This window comes from Cinclus cinclus, chromosome Z (assembly GCF_963662255.1).
Source record: "Cinclus cinclus chromosome Z, bCinCin1.1, whole genome shotgun sequence".
NCBI classification, from domain to species: Eukaryota; Metazoa; Chordata; class Aves; order Passeriformes; family Cinclidae; genus Cinclus; species Cinclus cinclus.
The window spans coordinates 62,415,541-62,431,794 of NC_085084.1; the positions used below are offsets into that span (position 1 = coordinate 62,415,541).

General features: G+C 39.7%; 1 protein-coding gene across 1 annotated transcript in view; it reads right to left on the reverse strand.

Annotated features, from left to right (window-relative positions):
- LHFPL2 (LHFPL tetraspan subfamily member 2) overlaps window positions 1-16,254 on the reverse strand; it is a 54,950-nt gene that overhangs the window by 10,734 nt on the left and 27,962 nt on the right. The window contains exon 2 of the mRNA XM_062512963.1: window positions 2,509-3,289. Coding sequence (XP_062368947.1) covers window positions 2,509-2,938 — 430 coding nt within the window. The 5' untranslated portion in view covers window positions 2,939-3,289. The remainder of the gene's footprint in view (window positions 1-2,508; window positions 3,290-16,254) is intronic.

A 16,254-nucleotide genomic window follows, 5' to 3' on the forward strand; every position in this document is an offset into this window, starting at 1 on the left:
GTTTGAAAGGGACATGTTTGACATACTTGCAAATATTGTACTGATATAGGCTGATTAACAAAATTATTTTGTGAATTCTTCTTTTACACTTATTAAAAACATAATTGTTCACATTAGAAAGAATGATGCTTTGCTTAAAATGATTAAGGCAGGGTTATATCTTGTTCTCTGGTCAGGGCATTAGTTTATCTATCATAATCCCTATTTGAATTAGTCATGCTGACAACTGTCCCTCTTAAGCAACTCACTTAAGCATTTTACAAAACTCGGGAACTGAGAAACTTTAAATTAGCAGCCATCATTAGTCATAAGGAAAATAACTGCAACTAAGTAAGCAGATGCTGTAATACAACTGGCACAAAAGTAGCAGTGGACCTAATTAAACTAATCTTCTGAAAACAAGCTGTGAGTCATAAGATACCTGGCTGTAAATACTACTTCCCATAGCCTTGTTTCAGTGGGGTGACCTTTCTCTTACCTAGTTTCATGCTGTGTTGTTTATCTGAATAGTAAGAAGGGAAGTGCTTCTATGCTCAATACAGCTCAAGGAGGACTGATCTATGCCCTAAGACATAAGAAATGCTTTGTCAAGTGTACTCTTCAATGTTTTAGGCTGCAAGTCACATTATGGGTACAGCTGGATTGATAATAAAACATAAAACCGTCTTAACATGCATTTTCTCACTAATGCATGGTCTCCAGAATGCTACTCTAAGATACCAGTACTTTCTACCTGCTAGTCCTAGGTGACAGACTAGGCATTTTGAGATGGTATCTGAGTTGTAAGTAAAGTTATCTTTTCAAAAGACCCAAATCTGACATGCCAAAGATCTGTTTGTGCTGCTAAGAAATCTCTCCTGTACAAATACCCCTCCAAAGAAAACAAGTAATAATTGAATCTCCTGGAAAAATAGTCATGGACTATTTCTGAAATATAGAGTAAGAAGGCAAGAAATTAACAACCTCCCCTGGCTTAATGTGCACTGCCAAGCTGCTTCCTTGTCACAGTGCTTCTGGCAAATTCTGTACACCAAGAGTGACTACAGCAAAACCTGTCATGGTCATCTAAAGGAACTGATAAGCTAATAGTATGCTATCATATGTACATCATATGTACAGAATCATCTTTAGCCAATCAAGGGATATAATTCTGCTCCAGAAGCACAAACCTTACATTGTGGGTGACACAAAATAAGTGCTACGCTTCTATACTGAAGATGAGTGAAGTAGCCAATGGTGAGAGCCACTATGGTACGGCTTCATGAGCCAGCATCAGCCATGTAACACTGGCTCTGGATGGTTGCAGCAGGCAGTAAAGTCCGTTTGCAGCTACTTCCTCATGTGTGTTTAGAGCAAGAGTACATTGGGTCTCAACTAAGTAAATGAAATCATTCAGCTGCAGATAAAGGTCTAAGTATCTACCATTACATCCCCTGTTTAGGTATAACCATCACAGACATGTTTGGCCACCTCAGTGGAGGTGAGAAGGGGGAAATCTGGATTCACATTTTGAGCAAAACAAGTTAAAACCTCTTTTTTGTTGTGATTAAATAATTTCATTAATTGAAGACATCTGCTTAAGAAAGCAAAAAAAGGAGGTAGCCCTGCTCATTCCCTCCCTCCTCATAGGTCTCTGAGGGCTGCCAGAGGCAAGGCAGAACACCACTCTCCTCCTCCAGATGACCACACACACACAGAGCACAAAAGATGAAAACCTGGGTATGAGACAGGTTTTCTCCATGGCTCAGTGGCAGGTACATAAAAATTAATATTACTCTAACTAAGGCTGTCCAGGGTTGGTTTACTAACAGTCATTTAATCTCTGTAAAACCTATGGGTTTAAGCAGAAACACCAAATCTCTAGAATAAATTTATCTTTTCAGGCAAAGCACAGCTGATCCTGGAACAGTGGAAAGACAAGCTCACCGGGCTGTGTAACTGCAGCTGAACAATAAGCTGGCTAAAGGAAAGGTTTATCTCAAGATATCACTTGTCAAGCTCACAGCTTTGAAGGAGACTGCTTAGCATGAAATGTTGGAAGAACTGGGTGTGCAACTACAACCAGTTCTTAGCCCTGGGGTGGTATTTACTCTCACCACAGTCATGAAGCCTTTGAGACACTGAGTTAACTGCCTTTGGTCCATGGAAAAATTACTGAAGTACTGAGAGGGAGATAGACTGCCTTAATATGAGTATTAACTTTGTTCTCTGCTGGTAGCAAAGGAGAGAAGTTTTTGTAACTGAAAGAAATTCAAACAGACAAAAAAATGAACAGCAAACAAAAGCAACACACTGGTCAGTTCATTTTGGCACACATCAGGCTGCAATTCTGCTGCCAATGTCAATGTATTACATGCTGTGTAGCTATAAATTTCAGTTATGTTTGAATAAACACCAGCATATAGAATCACTTTGGGTCTGCCTAATGCAGGCAGGCCAGAATTGCTATGTTTCTTCATCTGAACTACCCCAAAATTAAAAGTTTAGTTGCTCTCAAAGTGCACGTACCTGCAATCCCTTGTAGCAGCCCACAGACATTAAAAATGCTTTTCTTCATAATACTCTGCACACACATAGTAAAGACAGACACAAATGCCACGGTGCAGAGAATCATGATTCCCATGGCGAGGAAAATAGCGGTTGCTTGCCAGAACCCACTGGCAATCTCATTGAAGTTTTCAGCGTAAGGACCACAAAGCGTGTCTCGCCTGGAGAATTGCATGTGGGAGATCCTGGTGCAGCGCCAGTAGATGCCCAGTGTTGGATGGTAGGGCTCCTGCGATCCCCCCGTTCTGTTGTCCACCTCCTCAGAGCTTGAAGGCTTTGCTTTGCCAATCAGCCAGTCTGCACTCATGAAGGCAATGAGCTCTGCAAAAGCCACCACAATACTCAGGAGAGTCCACAGCATTGACCGACACGTTACAATGACATGACACATATTGATCTCCAGCGCTTGTGATCAGTGTAGCACACTTAAAATCCAGACAAAAGGGAGAAAAAATTAAATTAAAAAGGAAAAAAAGGACCCTAAGAAAATCGCTGTGGCTGTTCTGCCTACTTTCTCAACTCTCTCACAAAGGCCAAGATGAAGCTTCAGGAGAAAAAGTGAACAGCCTCAAGTTTTGCAAGGAGTGCAATCATTTTCTCTCTCTGTTTAGTTCTTCCTCTTTTCTTTCTGGGATGCTGAGCTCTGAAGTATGCTTTTCTTTCTTAATATTCATACTGGCACATGACACTGCAGGCTGGTGGGGGAGGCTACAAGGACTGCCCACTGTTTGACATCACACACCTACAAGAAAAGAGAAAACACATCAGCAGTGAGAAAAGAATAATTTCCACCCCCGTAACAAACCTGGCGCAGATTCACATCTGCAATACAAAGCTCTAACAAGGGCTGGTCAAACAGAGCCTGCTGGAAAACCTCCCTGATTTGTTGCAGGGGAGTAATAAATCTCCTCCCCATTGCTGCCAATACTTACAGTATCTGCTGCGCCCTATCCCATGGTGGGTGTTTGTCAAACACTTTGCAAGCAACCGTCTCAGCAACACCCATCAGTCCCACCCACTCTACCACCACACCCCCATCATCTTCTTCTGGTCCAAACTACCAAGGGTGCTGGCAGTTACCCAGCAAAACGTTTGGACACACTTAAGCAGTTTCATAGATGTTCAGCTCCTGCCTTTGCTCTAGGGAGGTAGCACAGCCCACCTTCGGGACAAAGGCTCAACACAGCTCCACATGCCAAGAGCACCTAGGTGCAAGGGGCAATGAAGGAAATGAAGGAACCTTGTTTCAACCTTCTGGGTTTCTGCTGATTGCAATTCAACCCCGCCTCAAGAGGAGGCGAATAAGACTACAGTTGCAGACAGCTCACCCTGTGATGTGGTGATGCTTTGAAGCCTGGATTTTGCAAGGAGTGGTGACTTCCTGGATTTGGGATTGAGATTTGCACCAGCATTTCAGGAAAACAATCTGCATGCAGGTATGTCACACACCTCATCTTGAACTGCTGCTACCACTTGGCAGCCTTCAGTGACTTATGTCATTTTAAACAGGAATCCGTGGAAAAGTGCCCCAGTCACTGCCAAGGGGCCAAAAGCTCCAGTCAGAGGAGTTGCCAGTCAGCCTTGAGCTTCCTAACTGCCCTCAATCCCCCTCCTCCACAGCCCTGTGTATGCTGCGAGGGTAGCAAAATGTTCCCCAGGGCTTTCCCCAAGCCATTATACTGCCTTCCAACAGTGGCTGATGACATTCTCAGAGTTGCACTTATCTTAACACAAGAGGCAAAGATCACTGTACTTCCAACTCCTATCCAAATATCAGCCTCAAAATAACAAACAGGTCCTCGCACACGCCTCTGCTCTTGAATTGAGACAGTGTTGCCTGAAAGCAAGGATGGGAGCAGGAAATGCCCTCATGTTACCCCCTCCATGATGAGAATGTAGCACTCCCAAGTTTTCCTCACCAAACCGTAAATACTGACACTGAACTGGAGGCAAGAGAAAAGAGTAAGATCTGGACCTCCCTGCTGTGCTGCTGCAGTCACCAGATGCCAAAGAAACAGGCATCCCCAATATTCTTTTAGGTTTGCCATGGGGCTGGAGTTTAATTTCTTAGGAGCTCTGAGTCAGGTGGTTGAATATTAGTCCTACTGAATGCAAAATGAAACATACACATGCAACTTCACACTTTCAAAATTTCATCCTGCAATTTCTACTCCCTTTATACTAGTTGTACTGAATTATCTAGATCTGTAGATTCCTTTGGTATAAGAGGCTTAAAGCTGATGTGCCAACAAAAGAACTTGCCTTCTGTAGTTCAGCGCTATGTCATTGCCCTTAAAAAGGGCTTTCAGACATAGTGAGAAAAATCTTCCACTAATTTTCCATTTTGGCGGGGGGAGAGCATTAAGTTTTCAAGCAACCTGACATACTGAATAAACCCTTTGTAATTACAGAGACCTGAACTGTCACCTGGCTGAATAAAGTTAATTTGCTCAGTATTTCCACTTTAAATGACTGGAATGTAGGAAATGTCCACTACTAACCTATATTCTTCTGATGTCATCTGCATGACTGAAGAGAATTTCATCCCAAAATGCCTTTATTTTTCTAAAAGATGCTTCTAAAAGCTCTAAAATCTGTATTTTTCTGCAAGAACTGCACCTGTATAACTCCTCATCTTCGTAATTCCAGGGTTTTCAGTGAGGTGGAAGGGACATAAGAGCTGAACACCCATAATGGCTGTTACTGTTGACTCTGTACTGCTGGATATAAAACACCAATTACTGAACACAGATGAAAACAAAGTTCATATTTACTTAGGTAGGTGGAAGTTCTACATGCACACTGTCAGCCATAAAAATATGTCACTGACAACAAACATGGGATGCTATACTAGAAGAAAAGACCAAATCATGGAGCTCTTCCCCAACTGAAATATAAGTGCAATAAATTACAGCAAAATTTTAAGACAGTATCTCCAGAAAAGTTACTGCATGAACCAAACAGCCTGTCTAAAGCTGACATGGAGATCATGTCAAATCTCAGGAGTTCACTTCCCTGTTGTGCAACTAAGGCAAACTTTGCAGCATCTAAAGTGAGCTAGTAGATATCACTGAGAACTACAGTTCAATTGAAAATACTTTAGTTTTGAATAAAACCTGTACAATTTGGCTTTTCCTAGGTAATGAGTACTTTCTTTTGGTGCAAAACAGACCAAGAGCCAGTACACCCTCATTCATGGGAGAATTTTTGCATCAGCTTTTTCTTGCACTAGAGATGTGCTGAAAGGAGAGCACCACACACCTGCAAGTCATTTTTGTCAGACAGACAAAAACTAATATAAAGTAGGACAGTAAGCAAGAGGAGGGGCAGAGGCATTTCTTTCTGAGACTTAGTAAGGAAAGACTGCAGATGAAGTACTGGTGACAAGTTCCAGCTCAGTCACATTGACATAGTTAACCTTTTCCTCCCAACAACCTCTTTCCCCTTTTCCTTTCCACAACCTCCTACCCCCTTTGCCTTTCTCAATGAACCTAACCATCTCTCATGTGGCTCCCACAATATGTTTGTGCTATACATGGAAGCCTCTCCAGCTACAGGCTATGCTAAATAACTGTGCTTCATGAAGCTTCACTCTTGCTTTAATTCTCCTCCATTTTTGCTCAGCAGAAGCTCAAACCAGGCCCTTACAAGGCTGACAACTAGCTGTTTATTCTTCTTCTCAGTTTCCCATCCCTGAACAAGTTTTTCCATGACAGAACTGTATGTTCTTCACAGCACGCCACTCAGCATCCACTTCTGACTGACTGTCAAAATATTTGCTCTGACAACCCAAATTGAAAATACACAATGGTTTTTTAGCCCTTTTGGTATTAACTCATTCAAAGTAATTCTTGCTGAAGAAGCAGATTACAAGAAGTAGCCTCACCCCACAGTCATATGGGCCTCCCCCTATTTTTACTACTGCACTCAATCACACTGGTGTGGAAGAAGGCTATCCATGCTGGGAAACTGATACTGTACAGCAATGGCCACTTGAGCCACACACCTCAGCAGCATGAGGGTCTAGGCAGTGCCGTTCTGGCTCACTTTATAAGCCACATTCCTTGTCTGGACAGCACAGCTCTTAGACGGGTCAAAACTAAAGCTTCAGCCTCAATTGCCTTGGCTACCAAAACCATGTTCATAGTCATGCTCTGCATTAAGTGAAATCTAACACAGTGAAGCGATGTCAGCAAGATCCTCAAAGCATTCAAACAGAATAAGAGTTCTCAAATGCAAAATTATTTTGGTTGTTTTAATCTAACAAATCAAGCCAGCTTTAAACATTGCTAAAACTTTCTTTCTCTTCTGATTCAATTTCGACAACAAGATACTTTCACATCTCTAGCTAGGACTATTCAACTGTTGCCTTTTACTATACAGTATGTCTTTGTTTGAAGTTTGTTCTATTTTTCTGAACGAGATATAAAGAAACAAAATTGCCTCCACTTTACTTACACTGACAAAAACAGAAAGAAGCTTACCCAAATTATAATATTAAGGTTTTGATTTCGAAGATGTTGAGCTGCAGGGATACCAGGCAGATAGAACAGCTGCAAAATTCAAATCTGAGTCAATCATATAGCATGGCTGTTTATTTTAAAAAGGTGTCTGACAAGCAGTGTACAGGAGAACGATAAGTACCATGAAGAACAATGTTATGGCCAGTCCTTCATGCTCCCCTTATGATCTGACTGAAGTCAGACCGTAGTTAGACTATGATTCAGCTTTCACCCTTTCCAGCCCAGTTCTGCCAGCTCAAGAGTGAGAATAAATCATCTTTAGATAAGTGGCTTTTGGCTTGGCTTAAGCAAACAGCTGAATGGAAGGCCACACAGACTGCACAGACTGCTGAAGCCACCCCAGTTTATACAATAAATCCAAGCACAGTTAGACATTCTCTTCTAAAGCTTGTTCATGTCCAAAGTAAAACTATATAGAGGAGTTTCTAAATCTTGTTTACCATACATAAGCTTGAGCATCTCATAACCTAAAATGTGCAAATCTTGGAAGCCTGGGTTCTGCTTTCTCCGGAATGTTGTACATTAGCAGTTATAAACTCTCCGAATATGCTCTGAACTATGAGCGTGGAAGTGGCTCCTATTTGTGTTGATGTTGACTCACTGATTAAAACAAACAGAAAGAAGCTCACACACTAAGACTCAATTACCTCAGGCTGACCCCCACCCAGGTTGACGTGAGCTCCCACTTTAAAAAGTTTCCATCCTTAGGTATTATTGGACAAGCAAACTATTCAATTGTGAGCTCACCCTGCCTGGCAGAGTGAGACAGCCATCAAAACCACTGAAGTAAGAGGGACTGCACTTAAGACAATGTGGTATGAGCACTAGAGATTGTTCATTTTATGGATAAGTGATAAATGTTGGTAAATAAACTTCTCCTCCCACTCGATCCTCTCAGTGTTCTTACAGGAGCTGCTGTTCAGAAGAGGATGGCAGGTTTCTGCCAACTTCCCTGCAGTCCTCAAAGCAGCAGAGCAGACACTTAGCAGCATTTCTCAGGAGATAGAAAGATATACCTCTGCACTTCTACCCCACACATTTAGAGGTGGCTTGCAAATATAAGAAGTTAACATTCATCACACTCCCCTGTCACAAGAGAACAGCGACAAGAATTAGTACTTCAGGAAAGACCAGTTGTCCCACTTGATTTGGTGTAGGCTCTCTCTGGAGACCACAAGGACCTCTGCTGACACTGGTTTCTGATAAGCATTGCATACTCACCACAGGAAGCACCTGGACCAAGAAGAGGGAACTTCATTGCATTGTTGTTTTGTTTTCTAAAAGTAACACATTTCAAAGTGATCAAAAGTATTGTCAGATAACAAAATGGAGAAGGTGCTTTAAAGCTGAAGTGTTTGCACAGCTCCAGACAAATAGCTGAGAATAAGCAAAGGATTCTCCATTCACCTATGCAGTTTCGTCGAATTATTGCCAATCTAAACAACATTCCAGAACAGAGCTTTTTACATGAAGAACAAAGGGCCAAGTTTTGATTAGTCTTCACTTCTGAATTAAAGAGAGTGAATATTTGCACATCCCATGAATATTTAACCATTATAAGCATGCACAGGCATATTAATGAGTGCATTATTGTGACAGGTAGTTGAAAACACATAAAACTAAACAGATTAATTTCACCGGTAATGGAAAGAATGTAGAGTTATGATACATCATGTCTTGTTCCTGCTGGCACAATGTAAGACATGAAATGGAAAATGAAAATATTTTTCAAAATAGTCAAAAGTCACTGAAGTATCCTAATCAAAAACCCTATTTCCTTGTCTTTCCTTTGAATTACCCCTCTTACTTCAGCCTCTCCCTACCAAAGGAATGTAGATGTAAAATTTAAATTAAGCTATCCCTTATGTGCCCAAATATTATGTACACCAAGTGAAAAAAAAATGTATAAAACAAAAGAAAATAATTATGACAGTGACTGTTGGTCTCCTGAAGCTGGACATGATGTTTATTCCATTCCCTCTTGCAAATGCATGGAAAATGCCATTTAATTACAGGTGGATTTGTTTCTAGAATACATCACTGTAAAAGAAACAAACATAAAGCTTCTTTCCAACTTAAAAAAAAAAGGCAGTTGAAATGTACTATTCTTTTTCTGACCTCATTAAAAGCCATGGCAAAACTCCCACTAACTTTAATGGGGCCAATACATCACTGAAAAATCACTACAAGAATGAAAGTTCCAAATTTTCAGACCAACTGCAGGGGAGGTTTAAACACAGAATTCATTTCCCTCTCTCTCATCCAGACAAAACTTTGCTTATTGCCCCCCCACTAAGAGGAGATCAAGATAACTCAGATTTCCAGCCTTGCCTCTGAAGCACAGATTCTCAAGCCGTAGATTTGTTCCATTGCTCCATATTTATTGACTTACAAAATTCCTTAAATCTGCAGCCATTATGTTGTGTTTTGAAAATTTACTTGGGATCATTTGTAATTCCAAAATTTATTAAACCTGCAACGTTAAGAAAAGCTAATGTGTGGTATTTCTATTGTTGCTTCTCAGGAGAAAATTACACATCACATAAAAAATCATCACTAAGGGAGTAATCTTGGCTACAATTACTGATAATCTAACTGCTCAGGAATTTACCAACTGGGAGCAGAATCATGACTTTCCTTTCCTAGTTTGATTCCTCAGTAGGTCACTGAAGTCTCAATCTTCAAAAGTCTCATCTAAGGCCCCCTTTCACTGATTACCTACATTATCATATATGGAAGCAGACTCAAATATTCATTGTATTGTAATTACTTCTTATCAGAAAAAAAAGGGACATTAGGAAAAAAATGGGAAGTCAGAAGGAAGGAACTACTAATATTTGGTAATAACAAATCCTTGCTATTTTTACACTAAGGATTTTTACTTTAAAAGGAAACAGACCATGGCTATTTAAATAGTTAATAGTGTGCGCATAAACTAAAGCATCAGACCAAAATCACACAGAATCTGTGCTTATTGTAAAAAACAGTTCACTCCCATTGGTTCATTGTGACAGATTTGGAACTACTCTTAATAATTTATTAATACTGTACTAAGATATTTATTACACTAATACACTGGTTATTGTCTAATATGAGACTAGTGAGAAAAACAGGCAGGAAAGGAAAGAATTACTCAGACGTTGTGACACTTCTCAGCAAACTCTAGGGAATGGCTTACTAAAAAGACTGTACTAGCTCAGGAAAAGCCTCACAAACACAGTAGATCAAAGACCTGAGGATTGTTCAGGAAGGAACAGTCTTCCACACTGGAGGGAAGAGAAGCTGTTTTTGACAAGCAAGCTTAAGAGAAAGACACCCATGGAATGTGCCTATTGAAGTTAGGCCAATATGGAATACCATATTGGGCTCCTCATTAGCCGTTAGACAAAGCAAACAGCCCTGAAAACAGCCTTGGTTCCTTGAATGAAGGAAACACCCCTTCAGTTAATTCCCTCAAGGAAGCCGTTGCAGTATCTCCTTTCACATTTGTGGCTCTGTTAGCAGAGCAACCACAAAGACTATGGCTCTCCAGCCTGCCTGAACAGTTGGGGTGGGTCATTCTTCTGCTGAGACAAGATCTAAGGCTGTAGATACAAGGACTGACCTTTGCAAGAAGGAAGGACCCAGAGGTGTTTGCACTGTTACTCACTGCAAATGCCAGAAAACAATCTTCTACGTCAGTCTTTCCTGATAGCTGCCAGCTGCAAAGACACCTCACAGGTATCGACTGCTCCCCAGGTGCACGAGGTATAACACTCCCACAGTAAGGAAAGGACACACTTTTGGCACAACAGGATCTTTGCACTTTGGAGTCAAGACACACAGCTCAAGCAAACTACTTGCTACAACAGCAGTGATTCATGAGATGGAGAACCTATCTTGTCACAAAACCTATGTAATCATTCTTGTTCCTCTTAATTCAAGCTGAAAGTGAAATATTCTTCAAAAACAATCAACACAGGCAAGCAGCTCAGTAATGCTCAAAACATGTGTACATTACAGAAACACCTTTACTGTGACTTTTCATTGTACTTGAACTGAGAAGAACCAGAAGTGGCTCAAATAAGTGGAAAGGGCTGTGATGGATCAGAGCTGCCATGTTCCTGTACTGGCAAGGATGTCTGAAGTATCTGGGCACCACATCTAACAGTAAACTTGAAAAGATTGCACGAAAAGCCTTTTATCCAGGAAAAGGCAAAGTATTCAGACACCAGCGTATCTCTTTGCACATCAACTAAATGCAAGCCATAGTTATTATTAATGGTTAACCTCTTGACTGTGGCCAAAGAGAAGAAGTAAAATGAGATATTTTCAATAATGCATATTTAATTCATCAATAATTACATGAATGCTGTGTTGGGAACTCTAAAATGGAAGCTCACTGCAAAGAGTTTGGAAAAATCTAGACTAATATCTGAAATCCTGGAAACACCACTCCAGAGCAAAAAGCAAAAATAAACAGATTATTTATTTTAGCAACTGGATTTAATTCCAAAGCCAAGACTGAAGATACTTTTACAAGTCAAGCCATGTGCAAAATTCTGATTTGTTTTAATTCAGCTTGCCTTACTAGACTAGATAATGCTAACAGTCCTTTTCTGTCCTTAAAATGTATACAACCATAAAAATTAATAACGAATGAATGTTCCTAGAAACGGAAAAGGGCTGGGGGGGAAGTGCATCTTTCTCAGCTTCACTTTCTCCAGAAATGCTGTCATGCCTCTGTCACGTGGTTGCACTAAATGGTGCAAACTACAACTGTGTGGGAATATGCATATAGGTCTGGTAATGATCCATGTTACTGCCATATAAATACATAGGCAAAACAAAAGGAAGAAAGCATAAATAACCACCCAAGTCCTCCAGATGAGATGTTCCTCACTCATGTAATGACATCTGTAGCAATACTGTGAACTGAACCCAAATGCTGCTGCTAGAAACCCTAAAACTTTAGGGATTTAATATACTCTGCAGTGTCTTGCACTGCACCACTTCTCTTGTCATACTTCAAACACAAACCTCAGCTATTTCTGTGTCACTTTGAATCTCTCACCATGACAACCCACATGCAGATGCACCTTTCTTCCTCCACAAAGGAGGACTGTTGACATGGTCAGATCTCCATTAGTGTCTTTGATTTTCTGCACACTGAGAAATGGTTTAGGCATTAAACTGCAGTTTTTTTTTCCACAGTATCTACTGCTGAAGGAGGCAATTACCACAACAGCTGCAAAGAAGTTTACCTGTTAAAAAACAAACTTACCTCTATGACTAGCTTTCTCAACTTGTGCTTCAGAGAGGAACATCAACTCACTCGTAACAACTGTAGTGGACGATTTCCCAAACGTGTATCTCATTGAAGAGGATAACGCTACAGATATTCACAGGTCCCACTAGGTTGTAGGGAGTGGACTTAACTTCATGACAGACCACCTTTTTACATATTGGTTTGGTTAGTTTCTTTCAGCTCTCAGTGACATTAATCCTTTTGAAAGCAAATGCAGTCTCTACAGACCAGTGGGAGGGTAACATCAGACTGTACTGTTACCAAAAGGTGGAAAGTTCTTGATTATGTCTTTCCCACTGGGAAATGCAATTAAATCAAAATGCATATCTTAAGATCTCCCAAGGAATAGACAGAATTGCTAAGAAAAAAGTTCCTGCATACTGCAAGCTTTATGGAAATCTGTCTGCTCTGCAAGTTTCAATTCTGAGAATTATCTTTAAATACAAGATTATCTATCAGATCTCCTTATTGCACTTCAAGTTCTATGCAAGCTTATAACTCCATGGCAAAATTAAAAGTATGGTACAAGAAACAGTTTCATTAACTGTCCATCACGGAAGTTGCTGTTCCAAAGCAATTCTAAACACTGCACCCATTGCATTCTGTATGTTGATATTGACTATAACTAGCATTAATTGGTTCTTTAAAATACATGGTTGCAAATTACAAATTTTATCTTCTGTTTCCTAATAAGTGCTCCCCTGAAAAACCAACTAATTTCATCAAAGGCAAAATTAATTAATTGGAATAAATCATTAACATCATGTATAAAGCGGAAAAAATATGGTCATTCAGACTAGACATGTACTTAAACTTATCAGAATTTTACTCAGAATTTTGACTCCCTGATTTACGAAAAACATTCTAATGCAGTTCGTGCATTTACCTTTATCTCAGGTGAACAGAACACACTCTTTTGCCAGTCTTTCTCTATTTGGCTATGTTAAGATTGCAGAACTAAGAGTTAAGATAATGCAACCAAATAAGCAAAACCACATCAGCCTAAACCAGAATATACTGAACAAACCACATTTGCTCTGGTTTTTGGTTTGTTTGGATTTTAAAAATGCAATGTTCTCTGACTTTTGAGCAATAGAATTATGAGATACCCAAAGCATCAAGTGAGAAAAAATAAGAAAATAAATAAAAAATTGACTGCTTAAATATACAGAGGATAAAAACATGCAGGTAGAAAGACCAACATTATAATCTATGAAACATGCTTGGGGATGGGGGGGAGTTAGTTTTTTTCTTAGTGAAGCACTACCTAAAGTACTGAAATATTTTCCAATGACTGCTACCATTATTAAGCTCCAGATCTCTGACAATGTGTAAAATCTTGCTATCTAACACAGCTGAAGTTTTGTGTATATGTGTATATTTATAATTAGTACAAAAAGCTTGGAAACATTCTATCCTTACAAATCTACATTCTTCCTGACTAGAAGTTGAACCAGGAGATTTATCTATTTTGACAGATAAAAGATTAAGGACACCAAAATTCTTATTTTATTTAACCAGCAGAAATACTTCTATAAAAGTTAAACTTCAAAAATTATAATCTCAAAGCTTTAAGAAAAAAAAAACATAAACTGTAACAAATTGCACAATCCACTGAATAAATCAAGCAGGAAGCAAAACAGCTTCAATGCACACTCTGTATCCTGACAGTCTCCCAGCACTGTTGGATGAATGGTGTCTACAACACTTGCAGATCATCAATATGGCATCCCTTGTGCCAAAATGGCACAACAGGCTCCCTTTTTCATCTTTATGTCAGAGAATACAATTCTACAAGAAACTGGAAATAAAACTCATTAATCTGTGTTCAGTGAATGACATCTTTAGAAAAAGTAAGGGATTGTTTCTTTTGGAATATTGCTTATCTTTGACAATTGAATTCATTATCTAGAGTAAGAGCTGACAGATCCATCTGGTGTTTTGCATAGGATAAATTCCAAGAATGCACTCGCTGGCGAACACTGCATTTACTTCACTAGGGTAAACCAGAGCTTACCAAGGTAAAAACCAAAACCCAAACAGGTTCAATGAAGCATTTGAGTTCTTGCTTCTCTAATTACTTTTCCCCTGAGCTGTCATGATGGCAGGAGTAACAAAAAAGAGGCTCTCAAAGCTTTTTGGTGCAGCCTGATCTATTTGCAGCACAGCTAGAACAAAACATTTAAATGGACTGACTCACCATTTGGATAATGAACTCATCTGAATTGAGCTGTGAAAATACCAATTTGCTTGAGATGACATAACTGCTGTTGCAAAAACTAGATTGCTCAGTAGCTCTCCTAGAAAGAAGGCTTTGTTGTAAGACAGAATTGAGAGGCTCTTCAAGCAGATGGTCCTGGGGATGTGCCCAAAGGCCAGTTGGTACATGTGCATAGCCAGGTCAGAGCTGCCAGCAGTGCTGCAGCAGCCTCCTGGCAGCAGGCTGTCTTCTCACAGCTGCAATCTGTGCTCTGTGCCCTTGCAGGTTCTGCCTTTGTAGGGCCAAGATCCACATCAAGTGCTCACCCTTGTGTTTGGAAAAACTCAGGCATTGATGGTGAAGCCATCACCATTGCCTTTGTTGCTGGTGTCATCTGCACTGCAGGTGATGGCTATTTTGCAGCATTAAATTAAGATGCTGACTGAGTAATTCTGGATAGAGCAGAAGAAAAAGTTGCTTATCTTTCACCAAAATTCACAGAAAATTCCATTTTCTCTGGACTGGAATAGACATATACAGATTGGCACAGGAGATTGGCACTGCCACCAGTTGTGTTCCTCTGTGTTCAAGGTGTATATCATTTGCTTCAAGAACATTCACATTTGTTTACTGTGAAAGTTTTTCCCAAGAAAGGAAAGAACTATTTTGTTCCTTTTTTACTACAATCAAAATCTGCTATCTGCTATTTAGGGAAAGGTAACATAGAAAGCAGAAGGTACTAGATGGCAAAGTTATCATTTTTTATTTTTCTTTCTTAGTATGGTGCTGCTAAACACTTATTCTTGTACAGTTTCAAAACCAAACTTAGGGTAATTCCTTCCCCTTAAGCAATATTTATATTTGCTCATCATGATCATGACCTTGGCAATGTGATTTAAGACTTCTGAGTCCTTGCAGCTGTACTGAACTCTCCAATGCTTTTACAAAATACTAGAATTACAAAAGAAGAGCATCAATATTCACTGCAGAGCATTTAATAAATTATCAGAAAAATTCTAAAGCATTTAGCAGAGTCTTAGTCCTTTTACCTAGGATATGCCCAGTAGCTGTCTCCCAACTGCAGGCTGAAATAAGAGACTGCAGATATTGTACAGTAGCTTTGCAGTGGAGACAAATACTGCTTGCAGCTTATGCACACGCCAATTCTCTGTATTCCACTGACACTGTCTTGTATGTGAGAGGGCTTAAAAAGCAGTTGAAACTGCAAGGAAATATGCTGAAAGAACAAGAATGCACATAGCTCCTTTCCCCAAAGTGGAAAAACCTCTGTGTACTAGATTTTGGCTTTTTTATGACCTGTTATAGCAAGATTATATACAAATGGTCTAGCTGGTTGGTTTGTAAACAAGCAAACAAACAAACATGACAGGCTAGGTTAGATTAGGTGTTTGTCACTGAAATGTAAAATTAGCATGCTTGTCACAGTCATACTCAGTAAAACAATCCTCTTCCTTGTTTTCAAACCCGTATTTTTGTTTAAGGTTATTTTTTTTTCCACAGGAAGCTATAAAAAGAAACAATAAGCAGAAAGTGCTTAAACCACAAGCAAATGCAAGGAAGAGATAAGGTGAAATACTAAAAATAAATCTGGAGCAGTTGCAAGCTGGTGAGGAAGCAAAGTAACAGTAAAACATCCATGTCTTTATGCAAATACAGGTAAAAAGAAAATAAATAAA